At 36.0% G+C, this 24,637-nt stretch overlaps 1 protein-coding gene across 9 annotated transcripts in view; it reads left to right on the top strand.

Moving 5' to 3' along the window:
• The window catches only part of CARF (calcium responsive transcription factor), a 79,462-nt gene that overhangs the window by 38,489 nt on the left and 16,336 nt on the right, over window positions 1–24,637 (top strand). For 6 of the 9 annotated variants that reach the window (XR_009533162.1, XR_009533156.1, XR_009533160.1 and 3 more), the window contains 6 exons: window positions 605–767; window positions 1,733–1,796; window positions 13,740–13,870; window positions 14,707–15,136; window positions 17,140–17,317; window positions 19,654–20,371. Coding sequence is in view for 1 of the 9 variants with exons in the window: in XM_060106094.1 (XP_059962077.1) it covers window positions 605–767; window positions 1,733–1,796; window positions 13,740–13,870; window positions 14,707–15,136; window positions 17,140–17,258 (907 nt within the window). In the remaining 8 variants the exon portion in view is untranslated. Of the gene's footprint in view, window positions 1–604; window positions 768–1,732; window positions 1,797–13,739; window positions 13,871–14,706; window positions 15,137–17,139; window positions 17,677–19,653; window positions 20,372–24,637 lie in introns of those variants that run through there. The other 3 variants (XR_009533157.1, XR_009533158.1, XM_060106094.1) reach the window with 3 other exon arrangements.

Genomic DNA, 24,637 nt, shown 5'->3' with positions numbered 1-24,637 from the left:
TAGTTGATAACTTTTGAAAGCAATGAAACATGATGTTTATATGTATAACTTTGGTATAGGCCCTGTCTCTCTTACATACTAGCTAGGCGTATAACTTTGGGAAAATGATTGGGTTGGCCAAAAAGTTCATTCGGATTTCCCCTAACAGCTTATGAAAACCTGAATGAACTTTTTGGCCAATGCAATACTTAACTTCTGTAGCCCTCAGTTCTCTCATCTGTAAAGTGGGAATGATAATTATACCTACCTCACAGGATTATAGTGTGGGTTAAAGGAGGTCCTAGATGTGAAGTGTTCAGTGCAGTGCCTGGCATTCAAAAACATATTATATTTAAATTGAAAACAGTGATTTCATTAAATTCATAAAAACATCAAAGCTCATTCTAAGATATACAGGTGTTTAACCAACGAAAATATTACATTTCTTTAATCTGCATGAATTCCATGACTTAATGTGTGGGAAAAAAGTGGAAAAACATAAATTACTTATAAAGCTGTAAACCATACTTTACAGAAGTTTATACTAAAGGGGAACCTTTGTCATTTGATCTGAATTAGATTGCTAGATTGTTTATGTTTTTATTCTATTTTATATTCTCCATAGAAAATTTGTGGAAAGGGAACTGTTCAAACCTGATGAGGTACCTGAAAGACATAATTTATCCTTTTTTCCAACTGTAAATGATATAAAAAATCACATCCATGAGGTACAGAAGTCCTTGAGAAATGGAGATAATGTATATAACTCAGAGATTATTCCAGCAACGGTATGATTACAACTGTAATTCCTTGTTTTATTACAACAATCTTTCTCAGCTGATGCATGATTGCTATTAGGCCATATAAGTAACTGTGATGTAAGGAAAAATGGTAGTATCTTTTTCTCCAAATGTGAACACTATGAACTCTCAGATGATGATTTGACTAAAATATTTTTTATTACTCTCACAAGAAGAAATATCAGCGATTCCAACCCTGACTATAATAACAATAGTAATCTTCACTTAAAAATCAACACATTAACTCTGTAAAAAGTATATCTTATTCATTTAACAGATATTTATTGAGTACATACTGTGTATATCTCCACCTCTTTTTAAAAGTTCAATAGAAGCAAGTTTAAATAGAATAGTTCAGACTTGAATACACAAAGTGACGATGTTGGTTCTATATGCCATCTATGGGTATAAAGTTTACCTCATACTGTGATACTGTAGCTTTCTCCAGGAAAGTAGCCATTTCTATGAAAATTTTGCCTAATCTGAAGAGATTAATGTAGTTACCCAGGAACTGCTAATTGTACTACAAGCAGTGATTTTGGCATTAAAATCTCAAGTAGCAGTATTCTCTTCTCTATACACTTTTACTCTCTAAATTCAGTAACTGAATAGAGTGAGATTTTTTTAAGCTAGAGCTACTATTCTTTTCTGTCCAAAACTCTTAGTTATTCACTATCCAAAATTCAGGAACTAAAACAGATTTGGTTAGCAGTAGTCTTTGCCATCTACACTTGCTATCCAAATTCTTGATATCTGACCTTAGGAAGCTAATTTATTTGCATAGTTAAATATACTTAATGCTTTGAGAATGTGAACAAATAAAGAGAGTAATTACAGAATAAAGCACATTTATACTATGACTGAATAAGATAGGACAGTTGCATTGCTGTTTTAAAATAGTTTTCAAAATAAATGCTTTGTTCTTTTTATTGAAGTAAATGTTCCCATTTCAGCTTCAATGGACTACAGATAGTGGGAATATTCTCAGAGAGACTGTGACAGTTACACTTGCAGAAGGTAGGTTATCTTGAATACTTTTAAGATATAAAATCAAACAGTGTTAAAATTGGAAGACATTTAAGATGTTATCTAATTTATCTCGTCTAATTTATGGACAAGGAAACCATGTCCCAAAGAGGCAAGAGCAACTATGTTAGCATTTATCAAAATGCTTCCAGCTATTTAAATTTCCTCCTGTATAATCAGCTTTCCTTTTTTTTTGGTATGGTTTTTTTTGTATGGTTTGTTTTTTCTCATATGTTCTTACTCCTATGCTGTCTCAATATTCCAAGCTTATTTCAACCCTTTTGTTCTCTCTTCTAGAAATGTCTTTGTCTAGAAATGTCTCTTCTAGAAATGTCTTTTCTCCTCTTCTGCATGGCAAACTCCTCTCATTACTCACACAGCAATCTCTTTGGCTTTAAATGTTCTCTTAACTTCACCACCTATGTAAAGATGGATATTCACTCTTTTGTATTTATCTCCATTTAACATGGTATCCTTTGTTTATGCATATATATCTTTCATTATGATTTGAGAATCATACTTTATTCAAATTAATATACCCAGTTCTTAGCATAATAGCTCCTAAAAAGTTAACACCTAAATAGATGCTTTAGGATAAATTAATAATTAGATACAGTACAATTTTTTTTATTCTTTGGCTTATTAACCTTTAAGAGTCACTTTGCCTATAAAATAACTCACAAATGCAGATGACATGATACTATACATAGAGAATCCTAAAGATGCTACCAGAAAACTACTAGAGCTAATCAATGAATTTGGTAAAGTAGCAGGATACAAAATTAATGCACAGAAATCTCTGGCATTCCTATACACTAATGATGAAAAATCTGAAAATGAAATTAAGAAAACACTCCCATTTACCATTGCAACAAAAAGAATAACATATCTAGGAATAAACCTACCTAAGGAGACAAAAGGCCTGTATGCAGAAAATTATAAGACACTGATGAAAGAAATTAAAGATGATACAAATAGGTGGAGAAATATACCATGTTCTTGGATTGGAAGAATCAACATTGTGAAAATGACTCTACTACCCAAAGCAATCTACAGATTCAGTGAAATCCCTATCAAACTACTACTGGTATTTTTCACAGAACTAGAACAAAAAATTTCACAATTTGTATGGAAACACAAAAGACCCCAAATAGCCAAAGCAATCTTGAGAACGAAAAACGGAGCTGGAGGAATCAGGCTCCCTGACTTCAGACTATACTACAAAGCTACAGTAATCAAGACAGTGTGGTACTGGCACAAAAACAGAAGTATAGATCAATGGAACAGGATAGAAAGCCCAGAGATAAACCCACGCACATATGGTCACCTTATCTTTGATAAAGGAGGCAGGAATGTACAGTGGAGAAAGGGCAGCCTCTTCAATAAGTGGTGCTGGGAAAACTGGACAGGTACATATACAAGTATGAGATTAGATCACTCCCTAACACCATACACAAAAATAAGCTCAAAATGGATTAAAGACCTAAATGTAAGGCCAGAAACTATCAAACTCTTAGAGGAAAACATAGGCAGAACACTCTATGACATAAATCACAGCAAGATCCTTTTTGACCCACCTCCTAGAGAAATGGAAATAAAGACAAAAATAAACAAATGGGACCTAATGAAACTTAAAAGCTTTTGCACAGCAAAGGAAACCATAAACAAGACCAAAAGACAACCTTCAGAATGGGAGGAAATATTTGAAAATGAAGCAACTGACAAAGGATTAGTCTCCAAAATTTACAAGCAACTCATGCAGTTCAATAACAAAAAAACAAACAACCCAATCCAAAAATGGGCAGAAGACCTAAACAGACATTTCTCCAAAGAAGATATACAGATTGCCAACAAACACATGAAATAATGTTCAACATCATTAATCATTAGAGAAATGCAAATCAAAACTACAATGAGATATCATCTCACACCAGTCAGAATGGCCATCATCAAAAAAATCTAGAAACAATAAATGCTGGAGAGGGTGTGGAGAAAAGGGAACCCTCTTGCACTGCTGGTGGGAATGTGAACTGGTACAGCCACTATGGAGAACAGTATGGAGGTTCCTTAAAAAACTACAAACAGAACTACCATATGACCCGCAATCCCACTACTGGGCATATACCCTGAGAAAACCATAATTCAAAAAGAGTCATGTACCAAAATGTTCATTGCAGTTCTATTTACAATAGCCAGGAGATGGAGGCAACCTAGGTGTCCATCATCAGATGAATGGATAAAGAAGATGTGGCACATATATACGATGGAATATTACTAAGCCATAAAAAACAAAATTGAGTTATTTGTAATGAGGTGGATGGACCTAGAGTCTGTCATACAGAGTGAAGTAAGTCAGTAAGAGAAAGACAAATACCGTATGTTAACACATATATATGGAATCGAAGGGAAAAAAAAAGGTCATGAAGAACCTAGGGGTAAGATGGGAATAAAGACACAGACCTACTAGAGAATGGACTTGAGGATATGGGGAGGGGGAAGGGTAAGCTGTGACAAAGTGAGAGAGTGGCATGGACATATTTACACTACTAAACGTAAAATAGCTAGTGGGAAGCAGCTGCATAGCACAGGGAGATCAACTCGGTGCTTTGTGACCACCTAGAGGTGTGGGATAGGGAGGGTGGGAGGGAGGGAGATGCAAGAGGGAAGAGATATGGGAACATATGTATATGTATATCTGATTCACTTTGTTATAAAGCAGAAACTGGGGGAAGATGGCAGAAAAGTAAGACGCGGAGATCACCTTCCTCCCCACAGATACACCATACATATAGCTACACGTGGAACAACTCCTACAGAACACCTACTGAATGCTGGCAGAAGACCTCAGACCTCCCAAAAGGCAAGAAACTCCCCACGTACCGGGGAAGGGCAAAGCGAGAGATTCCTGCACAGAGGATCGGTGCCGACCGGCGCTCACCAGCCCGAGAGGCTTGTCTGCTTGCCCACCAGGGCGGGCAGCGCTGGAAGCTGAGGCTCGGGCTTCGGTCAGTGCGCAGGGAGAGGACTGGGGCTGGCGGCGAGAGCTCAGCCTGAGGGGGGCTAGTGCGCCACAGCTAGCCGGGAGGGAGTCCGGTAAAACTCTGGAGCTGCCGAAGAGGCAAGAGACTATTTCTTCCCTCTTGGTTTCCTGGTGTGTGAGGAGAGAGGATTAGGAGCGCTGCTTAAAGGAGCCCCACAGACGGGCGCGAGCTGTGGCTGAAAGCGCGGAGCCCAGAGACGGGCGTGGGACGCTGGGGCTGCTGCTGCCGCCGCCAAGAGGCCTGTGTGCGAGCGCAGGTCACTGTCCACGCTGCCCTTCCGGGAGCCTGTACAGCCCGTCACTGCTGGGGTCCCGGGATCCAGAGACGGCTTCCCTGGGAGAACGCACGGCGTGCCTCAGGCTGGTGCAACATCACGCCGGCCTCTGCCGCTGCAGGCTTGCCCTGCACTCCGTGCCCCTCCCTCCCCGCCGGCCTGAGTGAGCCAGAGTCCCCGAAGCGGCTGCTCCTTTAACCCAGTCCTGTCTGAGCGAAGAACAGACCCACTCCGGCGACCTACACGCAGAGGCGGGGCCAAATCCAAATCTGAGACCCGGGAGCTGTGGGAACAAAGAAGAGAAAGGGAAATCTCTCCCAGCAGCCTCAGAAGCAGCGGATTAAAGCTCCACAATCAACTTGATGTACCCTGCATCTGTGGACTACATGAATAGACAACAAATCATCCCAAACTGAGGAGCCAGGAGTCAGTGCTGTGCCTCTGAGGTGGGAGAGCCAACTTCAGGACACTGGGCCACAAGAGACCTCCCAGCTCCACATAATATCAAACGGCGAAAATCTTCCAGAGATCTCCATCTCAACACCAGCACCCAATTCACTCAACGACCAGCAAGCTACAGTGCTGGACACCCTATGCCAAACAACTAGCAAGACAGGAACACAACGCCAACCATTAGCAGAGAGGCTGCCTAAAATCATAAAAAGTCTGCAGACACCCCAAAACACACCACCAGACGTGGACCTGCCCAACAGAAAGACAAGATCCAGCCTCATCCACCAGAACACAGGCACCAGTCCCCTCCACCAGGAAGCCTACACAACCCACTAAACCAACCTTAGCCACTGGGGACAGACACCAAAAACAACGGGAACTACGAACCTGCAGCCTGCAAAAAGGAGACTCCAAACACAGTAACATAAGCAAAATGAGAAGACAGAAAAACACACAGCAGGAGAAGGAGCAAGATAAAAACCCACCAGACCTAACAAATGAAGAGGTAATAGGCAGTCTACCTGAAAAAGAATTCAGAATAATGATGGTAAAGATGATCCAAGATTCTATTTCCAAGATCCAAAATCTTGGAAATAGAATAGACAAAATGCAAGAAACAGTTAACAAGGACCTAGAAGAACTAAAGATGAATCAAGCATCGATTAAAAACACAATAAATGAAATGAAAAATACTCTAGATGGGATCAATAGCAGAATAACTGAGGCAGAAGAATGGATAAGTGAGGTGGAAGATAAAATAGTGGAAATAACTGATGCAGAGCAAAATAAAGAAAAAAGAATGAAAAGAACAGAGGACAGTCTCAGAGACCTCTGGGACAACATTAAACGCACCAACATTCGAATTATAGGGGTTCCAGAAGAAGAAGAGAAAAAGAAAGGGACTGAGAAAATATTTGAAGAGATTATAGTTGAAAACTTCCCTAATGTGGGAAAGGAAATAGTTAATCAAGTCCAGGAGGCACAGAGAGTCCCATACAGAATAAATCCAAGGAGAAATACACCAAGACACATATTAATCAAACTGTCAAAAATTAAACACAAAGAAATCATATTAAAAGCAGCAAGGCAAATACAACAAATAACACACAAGGGAATCCCCATCAGGATAACAGCTGATCTCTCAGCAGAAACTCTACAAGCCAGAAGGGAGTGGCAGGACATAATTAAAGTGATGAAGGAGAGAAACCTGCAACCAAGATTACTCTACCCAGCAAGGATCTCATGCAGATTTGATGGAGAAATTAAAATGTTTACACACAAGAAAAAGCTGAGAGAGTTCAGCACCATCAAACCGGCTTTACAACAAATGCTAAAGGAACTTCTCTAGGCAAGAAACACAACGAAGGAAAAGACCTACAATAACGAACCCAAAACAATTAAGAAAATGGGAATAGGAATATACATAGCGATAATTACCTTAAATGTAAATGGACTAAATGCTCCCACCAAAAGACACAGATTGGCTGAATGGATACAAAAACAAGACCCATATATATGCTGTCTACAAGAGACCCACTTCAGACCTAGAGACACATACAGACTGAAAGTAAGGGGATGGAAAAAGATATTCCATGCAAATGGAAACCAAAAGAAAGCTGGAATAGCAATTCTCATATCAGACAAAATAGACTTTAAAATAAAGACTATTAGAAGAGACAAAGAAGGACACTACATAATGATAAAGGGATCAATCCAAGAAGAAGATATAACAATTGTAAATATTTATGCACCCAACATAGGAGCACCTCAATACATAAGGCAAATACTAACAGCCATAAAAGCAGAAATCAACAGTAACACAATCATAGAAGAGGACTTTAACATCCCCCTTTCACCAATGGACAGATCATCCAAAATGAAAATAAATAAGGAAACACAAGCTTTAAATAATACATTAAACAAGATGGACTTAATTGATATTTATAGGACATTCCATCCAAAAACAACACAATGCACATTTTTCTCAAGTGCTCATGGAACATTCTCCAGGATAGATCATATCTTGGGTCACAAATCAAGCCTTGGTAAATTTAAGAAAATTGAAATTGTATCAAGTATCTTTTCTGACCACAATGCTATGAGACTAGATATCAATTACAGGAAAAGAGCTGTAAAAAATACAAACACATGGAGGCTAAACAATACACTATTCAATAACGAAGTGATCACTGAAGAAATCAAAAAGGAAATTAAAAAATACCTAGAAACAAATGACAATGGAGACACGACGACCCAAAACCTATGGGATGCAGCAAAAGCAGTTCTAAGAGGGAAGTTTATAGCAATACAATCCTACCTTAAGAAACAGGAAACATCTCGAATAAACAACCTAACCTTGCACCTAAAGCAATTAGAGAAAGAAGAACAAAAACATCCCAAAGTTAGCAGAAGGAAAGAAATCATAAAAATCAGATTGGAAATAGATGAAAAAGAAATGAAGGAAGTGATAGCAAAGATCAATAAAACTAAAAGCTGGTTTTTAGAGAAGATAAACAAAATTGATAAACCATTAGCCAGACTCATCAAGAAAAAAAGGGAGAAGACTCAAATCAATAGAATTAGAAATGAAAAAGGAGAAGTAACAACTGACACTGCAGAAATACAAAAGATCATGAGAGATTATTACAAGCAACTCTATGCCAATAAAATGGACAACCTGGAAGAAATGGACAAATTCTTAGAAATGCACAACCTGCCAAGACTGAATCAGGAAGAAATAGAAAATATGAACAGACCAATAACAAGCACTGAAATTGAAACTGTGATAAAAAATCTTCCAACAAACAAAAGCCCAGGACCAGATGGCTTCACAGGCGAATTCTATCAAGCATTTAGAGAAGAGCTAACACCTATCCTTCTCAAACTCTTCCAAAATATAGCAGAGGGAGGAACACCCACAAACTCATTCTATGAGGCCACCATCACCCTGATACCAAAACCAGACAAAGATGCCACAAAGAAAGAAAACTACAGACCAATATCACTGATGAACATAGATGCAAAAATCCTCAACAAAATACTAGCAAACAGCCAACAGCACATTAAAAGGATCATACACCATGATCAAGTGGGATTTATTCCAGGAATGCAAGGATTCTTCAATATACGCAAATCAATCAATGTGATACACCATATTAACAAATTGAAGGAGAAAAACCATATGATCATTTCAATAGATGCAGAGAAAGCTTTCGACAAAATTCAACACCCATTTATGATAAAAAAAACCCTGCAGAAAGTAGGCATAGATGGAACTTTCCTCAACATAATAAAGGCCATATATGACTAACCCACAGCCAGCATCGTCCTCAATGGTGAAAAACTGAAACCATTTCCACTAAGATCAGGAACAAGACAAGGCTACCCACTCTCACCACTCTTATTCAACATAGTTTTGGAAGTTTTAGCCACAGCAATCAGAGAAGAAAAGGAAATAAAAGGAATCCAAATCGGAAAAGAAGAAGTAAAGCTGTCACTGTTTGCAGATGACATGATACTATATATAGAGAATGCTGAAGATGCTACCAGAAAACTACTAGAGCTAATCAATGAATTTGGTAAAGTAGCAGGATACAAAATTAATGCACAGAAATCTCTGGCATTCCTATATACTAATGATGAAAAATCTGAAAGTGAAATCAAGGAAACACTCCCATTTACCATTGCAACAAAAAGAATAAAATATCTAGGAATAAACCTACATAAGGAGACAAAAGACCTGTATGCAGAAAACTATAAGACACTGATGAAAGAAATTAAAAATGATACAAATAGATGGAGAGATGTACCATGTTCTTGGATTGGGAGAATCAACATTGTGAAAATGACTCTACTACCCAAAGCAATCTACAGATTCAATGAAATCCCTATCAAACTACCACCGGTATTTTTCACAGAACTAGAACAAAAAATTGCACAATTTGTATGGAAACACAAAAGACCCTGAATAGCCAAAGCAATCTTGAGAAAGAAAAATGGAGCTGGAGGAATCAGGCTCCCTGACTTCAGACTATACTACAAAGCTACAGTAATCAAGACAGTGTGGTACTGGCACAAAAACAGAAGTATAGATCAATGGAACAGGATAGAAAGCCCAGAGATAAACCCACGCACATATGGTCACCTTATCTTTGATAAAGGAGGCAGGAATGTACAGTGGAGAAAGGGCAGCCTCTTCAATAAGTGGTGCTGGGAAAACTGGACAGGTACATATACAAGTATGAGATTAGATCACTCCCTAACACCATACACAAAAATAAGCTCAAAATGGATTAAAGACCTAAATGTAAGGCCAGAAACTATCAAACTCTTAGAGGAAAACATAGGCAGAACACTCTATGACATAAATCACAGCAAGATCCTTTTTGACCCACCTCCTAGAGAAATGGAAAGAAAGACAAAAATAAACACATGGGACCTAATGAAACTTAAAAGCTTTTGCACAGCAAAGGAAACCATAAACAAGACCAAAAGACAACCCTCAGAATGGGAGGAAATATTTGCAAATGAAGCAACTGACAAAGGATTAGTCTCCAAAATTTATAAGCAGCTCATGCAGCTCAATAACAAAAAAACAAACAACCCAATCCAAAAATGGGCAGAAGACCTAAATAGACATTTCTCCACAGAAGATATACAGACTGCCAACAAACACATGAAAGGATGCTCAACATCTTTACTCATTAGAGAAATGCAAATCAAAACTACAATGAGATATCATCTCACACCAGTCAGAATGGCCATCATCAAGAAATCTAGAAACAATAAATGCTGGAGAGGGTGTGGAAAAAAGGGAACACTCTTGCACTGCTGGTGGGAATGTGAATTGGTACAGCCACTATGGAGAACGGTATGGAGGTTCCTTAAAAAACTACAAATAGAACTACTATATGACCCGCAATCCCACTACTGGGCATATACCCTGAGAAAACCATAATTCAAAAAGAGTCATGTACCAAAATGTTCATAGCAGCCCTATTTACAATAGCCCGGAGATGGAAACAACCTAAGTGTCCATCATCGGATGAATGGGTAAAGAAGATGTGGCACATATATACAATGGAATATTACTCAGCCATAAAAAGAAACGAAATCGAGCTATTTGTAATGAGGTGGATGGACCTAGAGTCTGTCATACAGAGTGAAGTAAGTCAGAAAGAGAAAGACAAATACTGTATGCTGACACATATATATGGAATTCAAGAAAAAATGTCATGAAGAACATAGGGGTAAGACAGGAATAAAGACACAGATCTACTAGAGAATGGACTTGAGGATATGGGGAGGGGGAAGGGTAAGCTGTGACAAAGCGAAAGAGCGGCATGGACATATATGCACTACCAAATGTAAGGTAGATAGCTAGTGGGAAGCAGCCGCATAGCACAGGGAGATCAGCTCGGTGCTTTGTGACCGCCTGGAGGGGTGGGATAGGGAGGGCGGGAGGGAGACGCAAAAGGGAGGGGATATGGGAACATATGTATATGTATAACTGATTAAATTTGTTAAATAAAAATATTTTTAAAAAAAGCAGAAACTAACACACCACTGTAAAGCAATTATACTCCAATAAAGATGTTAAAAAATAAAGAATAGAATTTTTGGTAACTTACCTTTTAATATAAATAAGGAATTCCCTCCTCAGTTCCATTTTTTAACATTTAATATGTAATTAATTAAACTCATAGTACCTTCACCAGTAATAAAAAAATAACTCACAAAGTCTTTAGAATTATTCATTTGTTCTGTGTATATTAGCTCAGTGTGATAAATGCTGAGCCTAAAAAAATAGTAAGTCTCTTGCTTCACTGAATTTGAAGTTTAGCAAGAGAAAAAGGCACTACAGTATATTCTAATGAATTACTCTTATGAATAGTGCCATGAGAGAATTGTGCCAAATTGTATGGGAATGGTGATAGAGACATGCAACTTAGTCTAGAGAGTAGGGAAGGGACACTTGAGAAAGTAACTTTTAAACTGAGAACTGAAGAATGAATAGGAATTTGCCAATCAAAGGAATATCACGTTTGAAGGCTGAGCAAGAAAGTGCTTGCTGTGTCCAAGGAACTTAAGAAAGCTAATGTAAAGTATAGACAATGCTTAGAGATAAAACTGGTTAAACAAAACAGGTTTAGGAGGCCCTTTCAGCTGTACAAGTGAAAGGTGATAGTGGTATAGATTACAGTTGGTGACATTTATACTAGAATTAGGCAGATTTAAGAGTTATTTTAAAAATTGAATTCAAAGGCCTTGGTTATTGATTGAACAGGTGTAGGAGGTAAAAGAGTAGGAATGATCTGGGATGACTCCTGAGTTTCTTCCATGAGCAACTGACTGATAGTGGCATTTACTGAGCTCAGCAACACTGGCATAAGAGTGGGGTATTGGTAGCAGCGGAGATAGAAAGATCCTGAGATCAAGTTTGGAAAAGCATGAGTACCAGAGTCATTTCAATGAGGTGGATTGGAAGGAACCCATATTGGCGTGCCTGAAGAGTGAATGGGAGATGAATAAAGAAGCAGAGACAGTGTGGACCACTTCTTCAAAAAGTTTACTATGAAGGGGGTATGGGGTTGAGGGAAGGTATGTTAGGACAGGAGAGACCTGGAGAGATAGATGAAAATGAAGGTACTTGATAGGTTTGGTGATGGGAAGTTGAATACATTTCTATCTGATAGCTTCTCTTTTCTCTTTAAGTAAGAGTGTTAAGAATGAGAAAAGATCACAGGAAGGGTGACCAAGATTTGAGGAAAATGGAGATTTAATATCATCCCTGATACAGAGTGAGAGAAACATTATAAGAGTGTCATATACACAAAGTTCCTATTGAGGCTGATGACCATGAATTGGTATTAGTAGTGACAGTGAATTTCTTCTTCAGTGACATTCAGCTTTACATGTATAGGCCCTGGAAGCCATTTTCATCCAGAATTAGGATTTTGCCAGGGCGTTATGACCAAAGGACGGAGAGGAAAGGGAGTTTAAGGTATTTGCAAGAGAGTGACTAAAATTATAAGCCCAGGACTCTAAGCTGGATGGGGAGAGAATTTTATTAAGGAAGACAGTGATGGATCTGAAGAAAACTGAGGAATTAGTTAACTGGAGGTTCACATGAAGTTGAAGCACAATTGTAGTAGAGTACCTGAGCAAAATCCCTGGAAGAATAGAGGTTGTGATCAGAGAATGGGATGTTTGAATTAGAGATTTTACATGTGGAATAATAGTCCCAGGTATAATCATAGTAGCGGGTAACTGCAGCATAGTGAGGTGGGACAGTTAGAAATGAAGCAGCCAAGAAATGTGAGAGTACTGTTAATCCTTTGAGGAAAATTCTCTTATTATCCTGATTTTACACATGAGGAAACTGAAGTTTAGAAACTGAGTTAAATAGAATGTTGAAGGCTACAGAGAAAAGCCAGCACTTAAATCCATCCTTGTCTGGCACCAGGACCATTTTTTAAAGTTACACGGTGCAATATGCAGTATGGAAGCAATAAATAGTTGTTGATGATTGGTTTTAATTGGTTTTTGATTACCTTAAAGAGATGAATATGTTTGGGTTAACATATAAGAATTACATGAGAAGGACTCAAATTCCCGAAGGGCAATTACTTTAAAAATTGAGATATTTAGAAAAGAAAAATTTTTACTCTTCTTCATTTATTCAAAAATGAGTTATTGAAAGAAATTTTGTACTATTATTATTAAAGGCCTGCTTTATGCCAGCCATTGTCCTAGGCACTAGGGCTATCAAAGATGAGTTAAGTTTGGTCCTTGTAACTGAGATATTCAATTGGTGTTCCACATCTGGAGAAGCTTAGGTCCAGTATTATAGCATGAAACAAATGGACTAGATTAGAACTACAGGTATAGAATCTTTTAAGGAAAAGAATAGCTTCTTACATCCCTTCCTAGATACACTGAATTAAAATTACTGGAGGTTGAATCTAGGAACTTATTTTTTAAAGTTTAGTGATTCTGATGATCTACCAGGTTCTGGAAATAGTAGACTAGATAACTTTTTAAAGTCTGTTTCAAACCTTTGGCCTTATTTCCTGTTCCATTTCTGATAGTAAGGATTGTAATAAAGTATATCCTAGAAGCCATAAAATTACTTTGTTTTAATAGTTTATTTTTTATATAATTTAGGAAATTCACAAGAAGAAGCAATTTCCAGCAAAGTGGAAACAAATCAGACAAGGGGTTCTTTGTCTCCAGAGCCAGCGCACTTGCTCTCCTCACTTTCTTCATTTCAGCCAAAAATATTCACACAACTACAAGTAAGTATCCAGTGTAATAGCCAAATTTGGGGTCCTTATCATTCTTCCTCAATCTTCCCTCTTTTCTTAGGGATTTAACAGAATTATTATAGAATTATAAAGATGATCAAAGATGTTTTCATCATTAATTTTCTGACTTTTTTGTGTCTTGATTTAAGATGATAATTTTTTTTTGTCTTTTTTTTTTTTTTTTTGCTGTACGTGTGCCTCTCACTGTTGTGGCCTCTCCCGTTGCGGAGCACAGGCTCCGGACGCGCAGGCTCAGTGGCCATGGCTCACGAGCTCAGCCGCTCCGCGGCATGTGGGATCTTCCCGGACCGGGGCATGAACCCGTGTCCCCTGAATCGGCAGGCGGACTCTCAACCACTGCGCCACCAGGGAAGCCCTAAGATGATAATTTAAACAATATGTTTTGGAAAAGTTTGAATTGACTATGCATGCGATAAAATTAGTTGTACTAATTTTCCTTTGGTTCTTGTTTCTGTCCTCACTTAATATTTGTTATTAACTATACTCTTAGCTTTTATTCCAATTTTTTTTGTGTGTGTGTGGTATGCGGGCCTCTCACTGCTGTGGCCTCTCCCATTGCGGAGCACAGGCTCTGGACGCGCAGGCTCAGCGGCCATGGCTCACGGGCCCAGCTGCTCCACGGCATGTGGGATCCTCCCGGACTGGGGCATGAACCCGTGCCCCCTGCATCGGCAGGCGGACTCTCAACCACTGTGCCACCAGGGAAGCCCCTATTCCAATTTTGTGTCAAAAGAGTAATATATTCGATAAGAAAAACATACATAGTAAATTCACACATTTTGATGTAACTCTTTCCGGTTCAAAAGGGTTTGCAGTTGCAACCAAGATTCACATCTTCTGATGGATCACCAGCTCTGATATCAGTAAATAATCACCCCTCCTCCAGTCCTTCAAGACTTCTGGATTCAGTAGGAAGTGCTGTAATGAATAATCACCCCTCCTCCAGTCCTTCAAGACTTCTGGATTCAGTAGGAAGTGCTGTAATGAATAATAATTCTCTACTGCTTGGTCAAACTCATTGCCTTCAAACAGATACATGCCTAACCCAAAACAATAGTATTTCCTCTGCCATGGGTAACCTTCCAGGACCAGATCAAAATCTGGTTGCAGTGGATCAGCTGGTGGAAGTTGGAGATGTTGAGGATACAGAGAATCTGGAAGGAAATGTTCATCGGATTCTGCTGGGAAATGTGCAGACCATTCCAATACAGATTATAGACAGCCACCCGGCTCTTAGTAAGTTAAAATCATATGATTTTATTTTTTTTAACCCTTATGGACTATCATCACTATTACACTAGAGAAAAAAAAACTGTCATTTCTACTCAGTGGGTTTATAATATATAAATAAATCAAGTAAAACCAGGAGAAAAAGGGAAGAAATTTGGTGAGCATGAGTTTAATAACAAACTTTTTAATGTTTTTCTTTATCAAAATTATTCATTCCCTAATTACCTAGTTTTACATGGAAAATCTGTGGTGATGTGAAATCAGGAAGGTCATTTTTGAATGCATGAAAAAAAATTAGAGAAACTCTAAAAGGAAAACTATTTAGTGTAAAAGTTATTATGGAAAAATTGATACACACACACAAAGAAAAATGGGATGAAGTTGGCATATGTAAAGGTTAAAAGGAGGATTTTGAGTTATAGACTTAAATGTTGAGTTCTATAGAAATTGAAAGGAAACTGGTAAGACTTGGGGACTTGGTTTTAATCCAAGACTTTGTTGCCTTCACTTTGGAATGAACCCAGTCAACATAGTAATAAATTCTGTTAACTGCTACTTGACCTATGCCACTTCTTTTCACACAAATTGTTCTGGATTGGGCGTTTTTGTGGGAAAAGATCTGCAGTTTGCTTTGAAGAACAAAAGTCTTCATAGAAATTATCCTTAGAACATATATTTTTCCCTCCATGTGTGAGATAGTGCCTTCCAGAAAAAAATCATTGTCTTTTAAATTCATAGGAAGCATACTTTTAAGAAAATTTATCCAGAGGGCTGTAGCAGTTGTCTTTAGGAACTTTAGGAGAAGAGAGAGAAAAGGAATATACATGAACGAATCCTCACAACTACGCCATGAAATAGCTAGTAGTGTCCCCTTTCTACAGATGGGGAGACCAAGGCTCTGGGAGGTTAAGTAATTGCCTAAAAATCACATCTAGTAAGTGACAGAGAGGGCATTTAAACACGGATCTGTCTGCCTCCAAAGCTTCTTCCAGTTCTAAGATCTCTCGTCCCTCCATTGTGCCAAGGTTTTCTGTGAGCTGTAATTCAGATTGCCTTAAAAGAGACCCTCTTTGGATCTGAACTTGCATGATCTATCAAGTTAGATCATGATTTTAAGGGCTACTTCACCTAAATATGAATTCTCAGGATCACTCAAATCCATCCTCTACTGGCTTTCTCGATATGGTGTAGGCTAAACTCTAACACACCTGTATGTGACAAGCATTAGGTGTGTTCAGCACACTTTTCTGAGCAAGTATAGTCCCCTTAACCTTGGTTCCCCATAGCAACTGGAAAACTGATATTCCTGAGAAAGAGAAAGATTTTATCTTAGGTATCTTAGGTATCCCACCTGCCAGATCACAGTTGCTGGTTTGCTACATTTACATTAATTTGGTCATGAGTACTTTGAAATCAGAATGGTAGTACATTCTGAAATGTTTCCCATAAGCAAACACATAGCTCATGCAGCTAAGTCAGAGCTATCATTTAAGATGTTGCATATTTTTTCTGAAGTACTTACGTAGTGTGGTTTCTTTAGGGAGACAACATTAAGTGAGTATGGAGACCATATGAGAATGGTAACACATCAGTGGATTTGTAGTATATGTTTGGTGTTTGTAAAAAAAATCATTTTCAAATAATGAGAGGCTTCCTGACTTTTAGTCACACATATTTTTAAAGACAGTTGAGTTTAAATATGAGATATTCCTCATAATTTTATCAAATTATGGACTGATTTTTGGTCAAAGAATCTTTTGAAGAGTATAACTTTGCAGTTTTCTTGGTCTTTTTTTTCCGTACTGAAGGAATTTAATATGAATGACCGTTAAGGTGTCAGAAGCATTGAGTTCTCAAATACACCAAGTGATTTTCTAAATTACTAGATTCTTTTTCCAAACTACTGTTTGTTTTTTTTGCCTTCCTTCTAAATTCATATAATTCTAAAGATTCCAGTATTATAAATTATATTAACCCTTAGGGTTTTTCTTTTATGTTCGGTTTTAAAGTTGAAGAAAGTCCAGAAGGTACCATTTCTGTGAACCAAGTTAAGCAAGAACCCAAAGAACCAGCATTATCTATGGAAGCAAAAAAAAAATTGGACTGTAAGAAATTGTCTGCTACATAAATTATTGAAGCTTTTCAGAATTTACAACTCTGGTGACTTCTGATGTCATAAAAAAGAAGGTGAATATTATCAAAGCGCAGCGTTGTGATAAGTGGACTGAAGACTGGTTTAATGAGCAGCTTTAATTTAAAACTGACATATTTGTTGCTAACTCCCTATTTTTACCTTAAGAGATATTTTATTCCTCTTATTTTGTATAATTCTTATGCTTTTTGATTATCTGATAAGGCCAGTATTTCAAAAGGTCATCTGAACTTATCCACTTATCTAATTCATCCTCTGAAAATATCTAATTTTGGTTCTTAAAAAAGAACAACAAAAAAGTATGTGAGTTTGTGTGTGTGTGTGTGTGTGTGTGTGTGTGTGTGTGTGTGTGTGTTGAATTTTTTTGAGTTCTGAAAGAGTTATTCCCTCTTTAAAGCTGTGAAGAAAATTTTTAAATTGGCAGACGAGAGAATATCTGAGGTCTGTCTCATTTGGAAAGAAAACAGATTTTACATCATAACATGAAGCGCAACATTCACATCTGTGAAAACTATGTAGTTGCATTTTAGCTTCTTCCATTTTAATTTTTATACTTAAAACTACAAATCAGTAGTATACCAATGGTCATCTAGTAGAAATTTACAGTGTCTTGGTAAGTACTGAGAGTTTTAACTTGAATCAGATAAGCAAGAGAAATAAATGTTTTTTTCATGGATTTATACAGTATTGTAGTTAAAATACTACTTACATTGAAAAATGTAGAAATGAGAGAACTCAGAAAGAATAATAGAATTCCCTGGTGTTAACAGATAATTAGGGGAACTTTTTGATATCAGCAGAAGATTTTTCTTTTTCTTTTTTCCCTATTTTGTATTGAAGATTCAGCTCTGGTTAGAAAAGAATTTGAGTTGTATTTATTTTTCTGTGCCAGAGTTCTTAATGAATTGATGTTATTAAAATTTATAGTATTTAAAGGTAAAGATTTATAGTTGAAAATCTAGTTCATATTTAAAACTTTAAAACAACTGGTGTGTTATATTTGCTTGTCGAATAAGCATATTTACTCAAATACTAAATAAGTACTAATCAGTATATTCATTATAAGCTTCTCTTTTCCAGAAGGTTGGTAACCTAGAAATGTCAATTATAACTGTCAAGAAATCACCTAAAGGGTTTTTTCCCCCCTAGAGACCATGTGTGGCTTTATTTAAATTTTTATTTAAAAATAAGAATTTCAAATGGATATTAATGTTTAATATTCAAAGCATGCAGAATATAATATGAAATTCAGCCTTAATACTTTACATGAATATGAGTCTTTTTGTAAGTATATTTACTTCAAATACTGAATAAGTACTAATCAGTATATTCATTATAAGCTACTGGTTTCTATAAGGCGGGCGACCTGGAAATGTCAATTATAGCTGTCAAGAAATCAACCTAAAGCCTTTTTGTCCCCCAGAGATCATTTGTAGGTATATTTAAATTTTTATTTAAAAGTAATAAACATTTCCAATGGATATTAGTGTTTAATATTCAAAGCATGCAGAATATGAAATTTAACCTTAATACTTTGTATAAATATGAGTCTTTTTGGCTTTTCTAAGTCCAATTTCCCATTCTTAATTCACTTTAATTGTTTCAGGTACACAACATGTATCTAAGTATAAAGCACTGTTATGTTAGAAGCAGATGGAATTATAAAATTCCTTGCTCTTTATATTTATACCCTATTTAACATAAAAGTTATTTATACCTATATTTAATGCAAAGTTAATATTCAGTTACATACATAATTTTTTAATAAGAATTGCTTTTATTTTTCCTAAGAATTGAAAATACTTGATGTCAGCATTTATAGAGGCAGGCTGCCAAATCTATGTTATGCTAAGTTAAACACAACTATTAGTTACCTCAAGCCCAGTTTTCTCTTAGTCTGTGTGTACTTAAAGGGTATAAGTCCAAATTAATTTATATTTTAGTGTTGCATTGTGGGTAATATTCATTTCATTTGTTATTTCTAGTTTTTATGGAAACTTTTTTCAAGATTTTAAATAATAGATCTTTACCTTTCTTTAATGACAATAGTTTATTATAGTTTATTGAACTATATTCCTTTGGAGACATTCCTTGCTTTTTGATGTTGAGTTGCTAAGGAGAAATGCTTGTTAAGATACAAACTCTAGTCAGTTACCTAGGAGGATGAGAGATGTCAGAGGATCCAGACTTTGGCCCTTGATCAAGAACAAAACAGTTTAAAAACATTTCTCACTTAATTCTATGTGAATGTCTCTTCTGATACTTTTTTTATGAGGACAGAAAGTTGCAGTGAATCTTCCCCACAAACAAAGAGAAAAAAAAAAGAGCATGAAGGTTTAAATCCCTAATTGTATACTCTTTTGGTTTTTAGGTAGGAACTGGAACTATCAATATTTTCATGTAAGTATTTTAATGAGTAGCTCTTTAAAAATGGTTTCTAAATTAATTTTTAAAAATTAATTTGTCCTCCAAATGCATGTTCAGTCACAGTATATTGGTATTGTATTTTAAAGGTGCTTAGCATTGCTTTTTTAAAAGTATGTTTACATTTTTTAAATATTCAGTTAATTTTAGAATGCACAGGGTATTAAATACAGTGCATAAAGTTTTCAGTATCTGTATTTGGCATTCTCCTAACAGCTCTGCAGCAAAGTTTGACATATGTTCTTTTGTGTCATGTGTTACAAGGTGTAATATCTGTAGTAGAAAGTTGGATGTTCAAAATAAGCAGTTAGAATTCATAATTACAGCTGAGCTTGTTTCTTTATTGTAGTTATCATTATAACTAAGCCTCCAAGTGAACATTATATATACTACAGCGAATTATAGATAAACACAGGCATGGTGGATCCTTCCCTCAATATTGATTTTCTGTGTAAGCAGTTAACATACTTAAAAGAAAAAGCTTTTATGTCTTATACAAGGTAAATGTTTTCTAAAAGTCACAAAACTGATAGAAAATAGTCTTGGTGATATGGTCCTGCATTAGAGTTTCTAATCTTGAGGCCTACCAGCTTGTGTTTCATCTTTATATCCTGTCAAAATACATACTTAATCATGTGAATATGAGAAAGATGCAGTTTAATTTTGTACCAGCTTTTTAAAAACATTTAAAAATGTGTGTATATATGTGTGTGTATATATATATATATATATAGTAACTTAATGTTTACTGTCCTTGTTATAATGTAATTTTTTTCATTAAAAAATCCTGTGTTACTTTTTTCTTAAGCTTGTTAGTTTCCTTTTTATACTTTTCCTGAGCATAGTGGTAATTTTGTTCATCTTGAAGATGCTGAATAAACACATTAGTACCTGAGAATTTTGGCTAGAGATTTATGTTCAATTTGGAACTTGAATGTTTTCAAGCATAACTACCAGTAACTCCTGTTATCATTATGTTTGGGGATATATATGCATTCAGTGCTCTCAACTCATCCAACTATCAACATTTTAAAACAATGCGTTTAATAGGGTGTAAGTAATTCTTTTTTCCCCCCATATTTTGGCATTATAACATCTTCAAGTACAGTTTTATATTTTTGGAGTAGTGACAGGAGTATGTGATTTAAAAAGTCACATACTTTTGAAAGTCACAAAATCATTAATTTTTTCCCTCTTTGCTTTTTTTTTTTTCCTTTATTCCACTCTACCTATTTTTCAGGACCATAGAATATCTTTCTCTCCAGAGGGGGACTGCATCATCTCTTCCCCATCGACTGATTAGGCTTTAGACATCTTAAATGGTGTATTATTTTTATCTAAATATCTGTAATTCTACTCATTTAACATAATGGTAATGGCAAAGCCTAGTATACTTTTGCCACATACATGTTAGCTATGAATTCTGTCGTTGAATAATATAATATTCATTGCCGACTGAATTCTAAAAACTTAAGGAATAAACTCAGAATTAAAAAAAAAATCACATTTGTTAATGAACCCTCAATTGATTCATAAGAAAAATAAACTGTATTATTAATATGGAAAACCTTTGAGAATGTAGTATGGGTGTAAGAGTGCAGGGGAGATGTTGCTTAATGGTACAAACTTGCAACTAGTAGATACATAATTCCTGGAGATCTGATGTACTGCATGGTGATTATAGTCAACAGTACTGTATTATAAACATCAAAGTTGCTCAGAGACTAGATCTTAATTGTTCTCACTACAAAAAATAAATAATAATTATGTGACATGATAGAGGTGTTAGCTAAAGCTACAGTGGTAATCGTATTGCAATATATAAATTATCGAGTTAACACATTGTACACCTTAAATGTTATATGTCAATTATATCTCAATTAACAAAAGAATTCTAGAACCAGAGGAGAGAATGGGAGTTAGATACCAGCAGAGTTTTAATGTTTAAATATCTCTATTTAAGTATATAATAGATATAAAATAAACTGCACATATTTATAGTATACAATTTGGTAAGTTTTGATGTATGTATATGTCTATGAAACCATTACCACAGTCAAATAATGAACATATCTATCACCCCCAGAAGATTCCTGGTGCCCCTTTGTAATCCATTCCCACTTCTTCCTGCCTCCACCCTTACCCCACCATTCCCAAACAACTACTGAACCGCTTTCTGTCACTAGAGGTCAATTTATTATGTCTACAATTTTATAAAAATGAAATCATATAGTATGAGCCTTTATAAAATCTGACTTTTGTCACTCAGCATAGTTATTCTGAGATTCATCTGTGCCACAAGATGTATGAATAGTTCATTCCTTTTTTACTGTTGAGTAGTATTCCATTGTATGAATATACCATAATTTGTTTATCCATTCAGCTGTTGATGGACATTGGGTTGTTTACATTTCTTGGCTATTACAAATAAAGCTGCTATGAACATTTGTGTAAATTTTTGTATGGACATATGCTTTCATTTCTCTTGGGTAAATATAGGAGTAGAATGGTTGGGTCATATGGTAGGTATAAAGTTAACTTTTTAAGAAACTGAAATGATTTTCCAAAGTGATTTTACCATTTTACATTCCAATCAGCAGTGTATGAGAGTTCCAGGTGCTCTATATTAATAGGCAACACTTGGTATGGACAGGCTTTTAAATTTTAGGCGTTATAATAGGTGTGTAGTAGTAGCTCATTGTGGTTTTAATTTCCATTTCTCTAATAACCAGTGTCGTTGAGCATCTTTTCATCTTTCATTTGCCATCTGTATTTCTTCTTTAAGTGTCTGTTTGAATCTTTCACCTATTTTTAAATTTAATTGTTGTTTTCTCATTATAGAGGTTTAAAAAGTATATTCTAGATACAAGTCCAGTATTAGAAATGTGTTTTACAAATATTTTCACCTGATCTGTAGCTTATCTTTTCACTCTCATAACAGAGTGTTTCAAAGGACAGAAGTTCTTAATTTTTTTTTTTTTTTTTGCGGTATGTGGGCCTCTCACTGTTGTGGCCTCTCCCGTTGCGGAGCACGGGCTCCAGACGCGCAGGCTCAGCGGCCATGGCTCAAGGGCCCAGACGCTCCACGGCATGTGGGATCTTCGCGGATCAGGGCACGAACCCTCATCCCCTGCATCGGCAGGCGGACTCTCAACCACTGAGCCACCAGGGAAGCCCCAGAAGTTCTTAATTTTGATAACATCTAATTTATCTTTTTTTTTCTTTAAGGATGATATTTTCATGTTGTATCAAAGAGATCTTTGCCTAGCCCAAGGTTTTCTTGTTTTCTTCTGCAAGTTTTATAACTTTAGGTTTACATTTAGATCCATGATCCATTTTGAATTAATTTTTGTATACATAGGGCAAGGCATAGATTGACTGTTTTTGGCATATGAATATCCATTTGTTCCAGCATCATTTTTTGAAAGAATTTATACTTTCTCCATTGAATTGAATTTATACCATTGATGAAAAATCCATTCATCACATATATGTGGGTCAGTTTCTGGACTCTGTTCTCTTGCATTGATTTGTCATCTATCTCAGTGGCCTCAACTGGGGCAATTTTGCCTCCAGAGTACATTTGGCAAAGTTTAGAGACAATTTTAGTTGTCAGAACAGGGGAGATACCACTGGTTTCTGGTAGATAGAAGCCAGAAATGCTGCTCAGCATCGTACAGTACATAGGACAGCTCCCACAATGAAAAATTATCTGGCCTAAAATGTGAGTAGTACTGGGATTGAACAACTCTGTTCTGTCTTGATACTGAATATCACTCTGTCTTGGTTACTGTAGCTTTATACACTGTCTTGGTTACTGTAGCTTTATAATAAGTCTTGAAGTCAGGTAGTGTAAGTCCTTGAATCTTATTCTTCTTTTTCAACATTGTTTTGGCTATTCTAAAGTCCTTTGTTTTTTCATGTGTGAATTTTAGAATCACCTTGTCAATTTCTTAAAAAACAAACAAAAATGATGGAATTATGTAGAATATGTATATCAATTTGGGGGTAATTGAAATTTTAATATTAACTCTTTTAGTTTTTCTCTGCAATGTATTAGAGTTTTCAGTGTAGAAGTCTCATGTCTTTTGTCAGATTTATCACTAAGACGTTATAAATAGTATTATTTTTAATTTCAACATCTGATTTTTGCATTAGTATATAGAATACAGTTGATTTTTTATATGGACCTTATATGTTGCAACCTTACTAAACTCATATATTAGTTCTAATAGCTCTTTGGTAGATTCTATCAGATTTTCTACATAGACAGTCATGCTGTTTTATATCTTGCTTTCCAATCTGGATGCCTTTTATTTCTTTTTCTTAACTATTACACTGGCTAGAACCTAAAGTACAATTTTAATTGGAAGTGACTAGAGTGGACATCCTTGCTTTGTTTCTGATCTTTCACCTTTAAGCGTGATGTTAACCATAATTTTTGCATAAGTCCTTTATCAAATTGAGTGAGTTCCTTATGTTCTTAGCTTGCTGAGAGTTTTTATTAAGAACAGATATTTGATTTTTCGAGTGCTTTTTCTGGATATATTGAGATGGTTATTTGGTTTTTCTCTTTTTGGTTTCTCAATATGGTGAGAGACTGAATTTCAAAGGGCCAAACAACCTTGCATGCTTGCATTCCTGGAATAGATCATACTCATTCATCAGGAAGCTTTATCCTGTTTTATATATTGTTGGGTTTCAGTTACATTTAATGTTATTATTGATATGGTTGGGTTTCAGTCTTTCATCTTGCTATTTGTTTTCTATTTGTCCCATCTATACTTTGTTCCTTTTTCCTTTTTCTATGCCTTCTTTTGGTGCAATTGAACTTTTTATGATTCAGTTTTACCTCTTTTATTGACTTATTAGCAGTAACTCTCATTATTTGAATGATTGCTTTAGTGCTTATACTGTACATCTTTAACTAT

This window comes from Mesoplodon densirostris, chromosome 8, assembly GCF_025265405.1.
Source record: "Mesoplodon densirostris isolate mMesDen1 chromosome 8, mMesDen1 primary haplotype, whole genome shotgun sequence".
NCBI lineage: Eukaryota > Metazoa > Chordata > Mammalia > Artiodactyla > Ziphiidae > Mesoplodon > Mesoplodon densirostris.
Note: the sequence above shows the minus strand (reverse complement) of the source record. Positions and strands in the feature narration are given on the sequence as shown.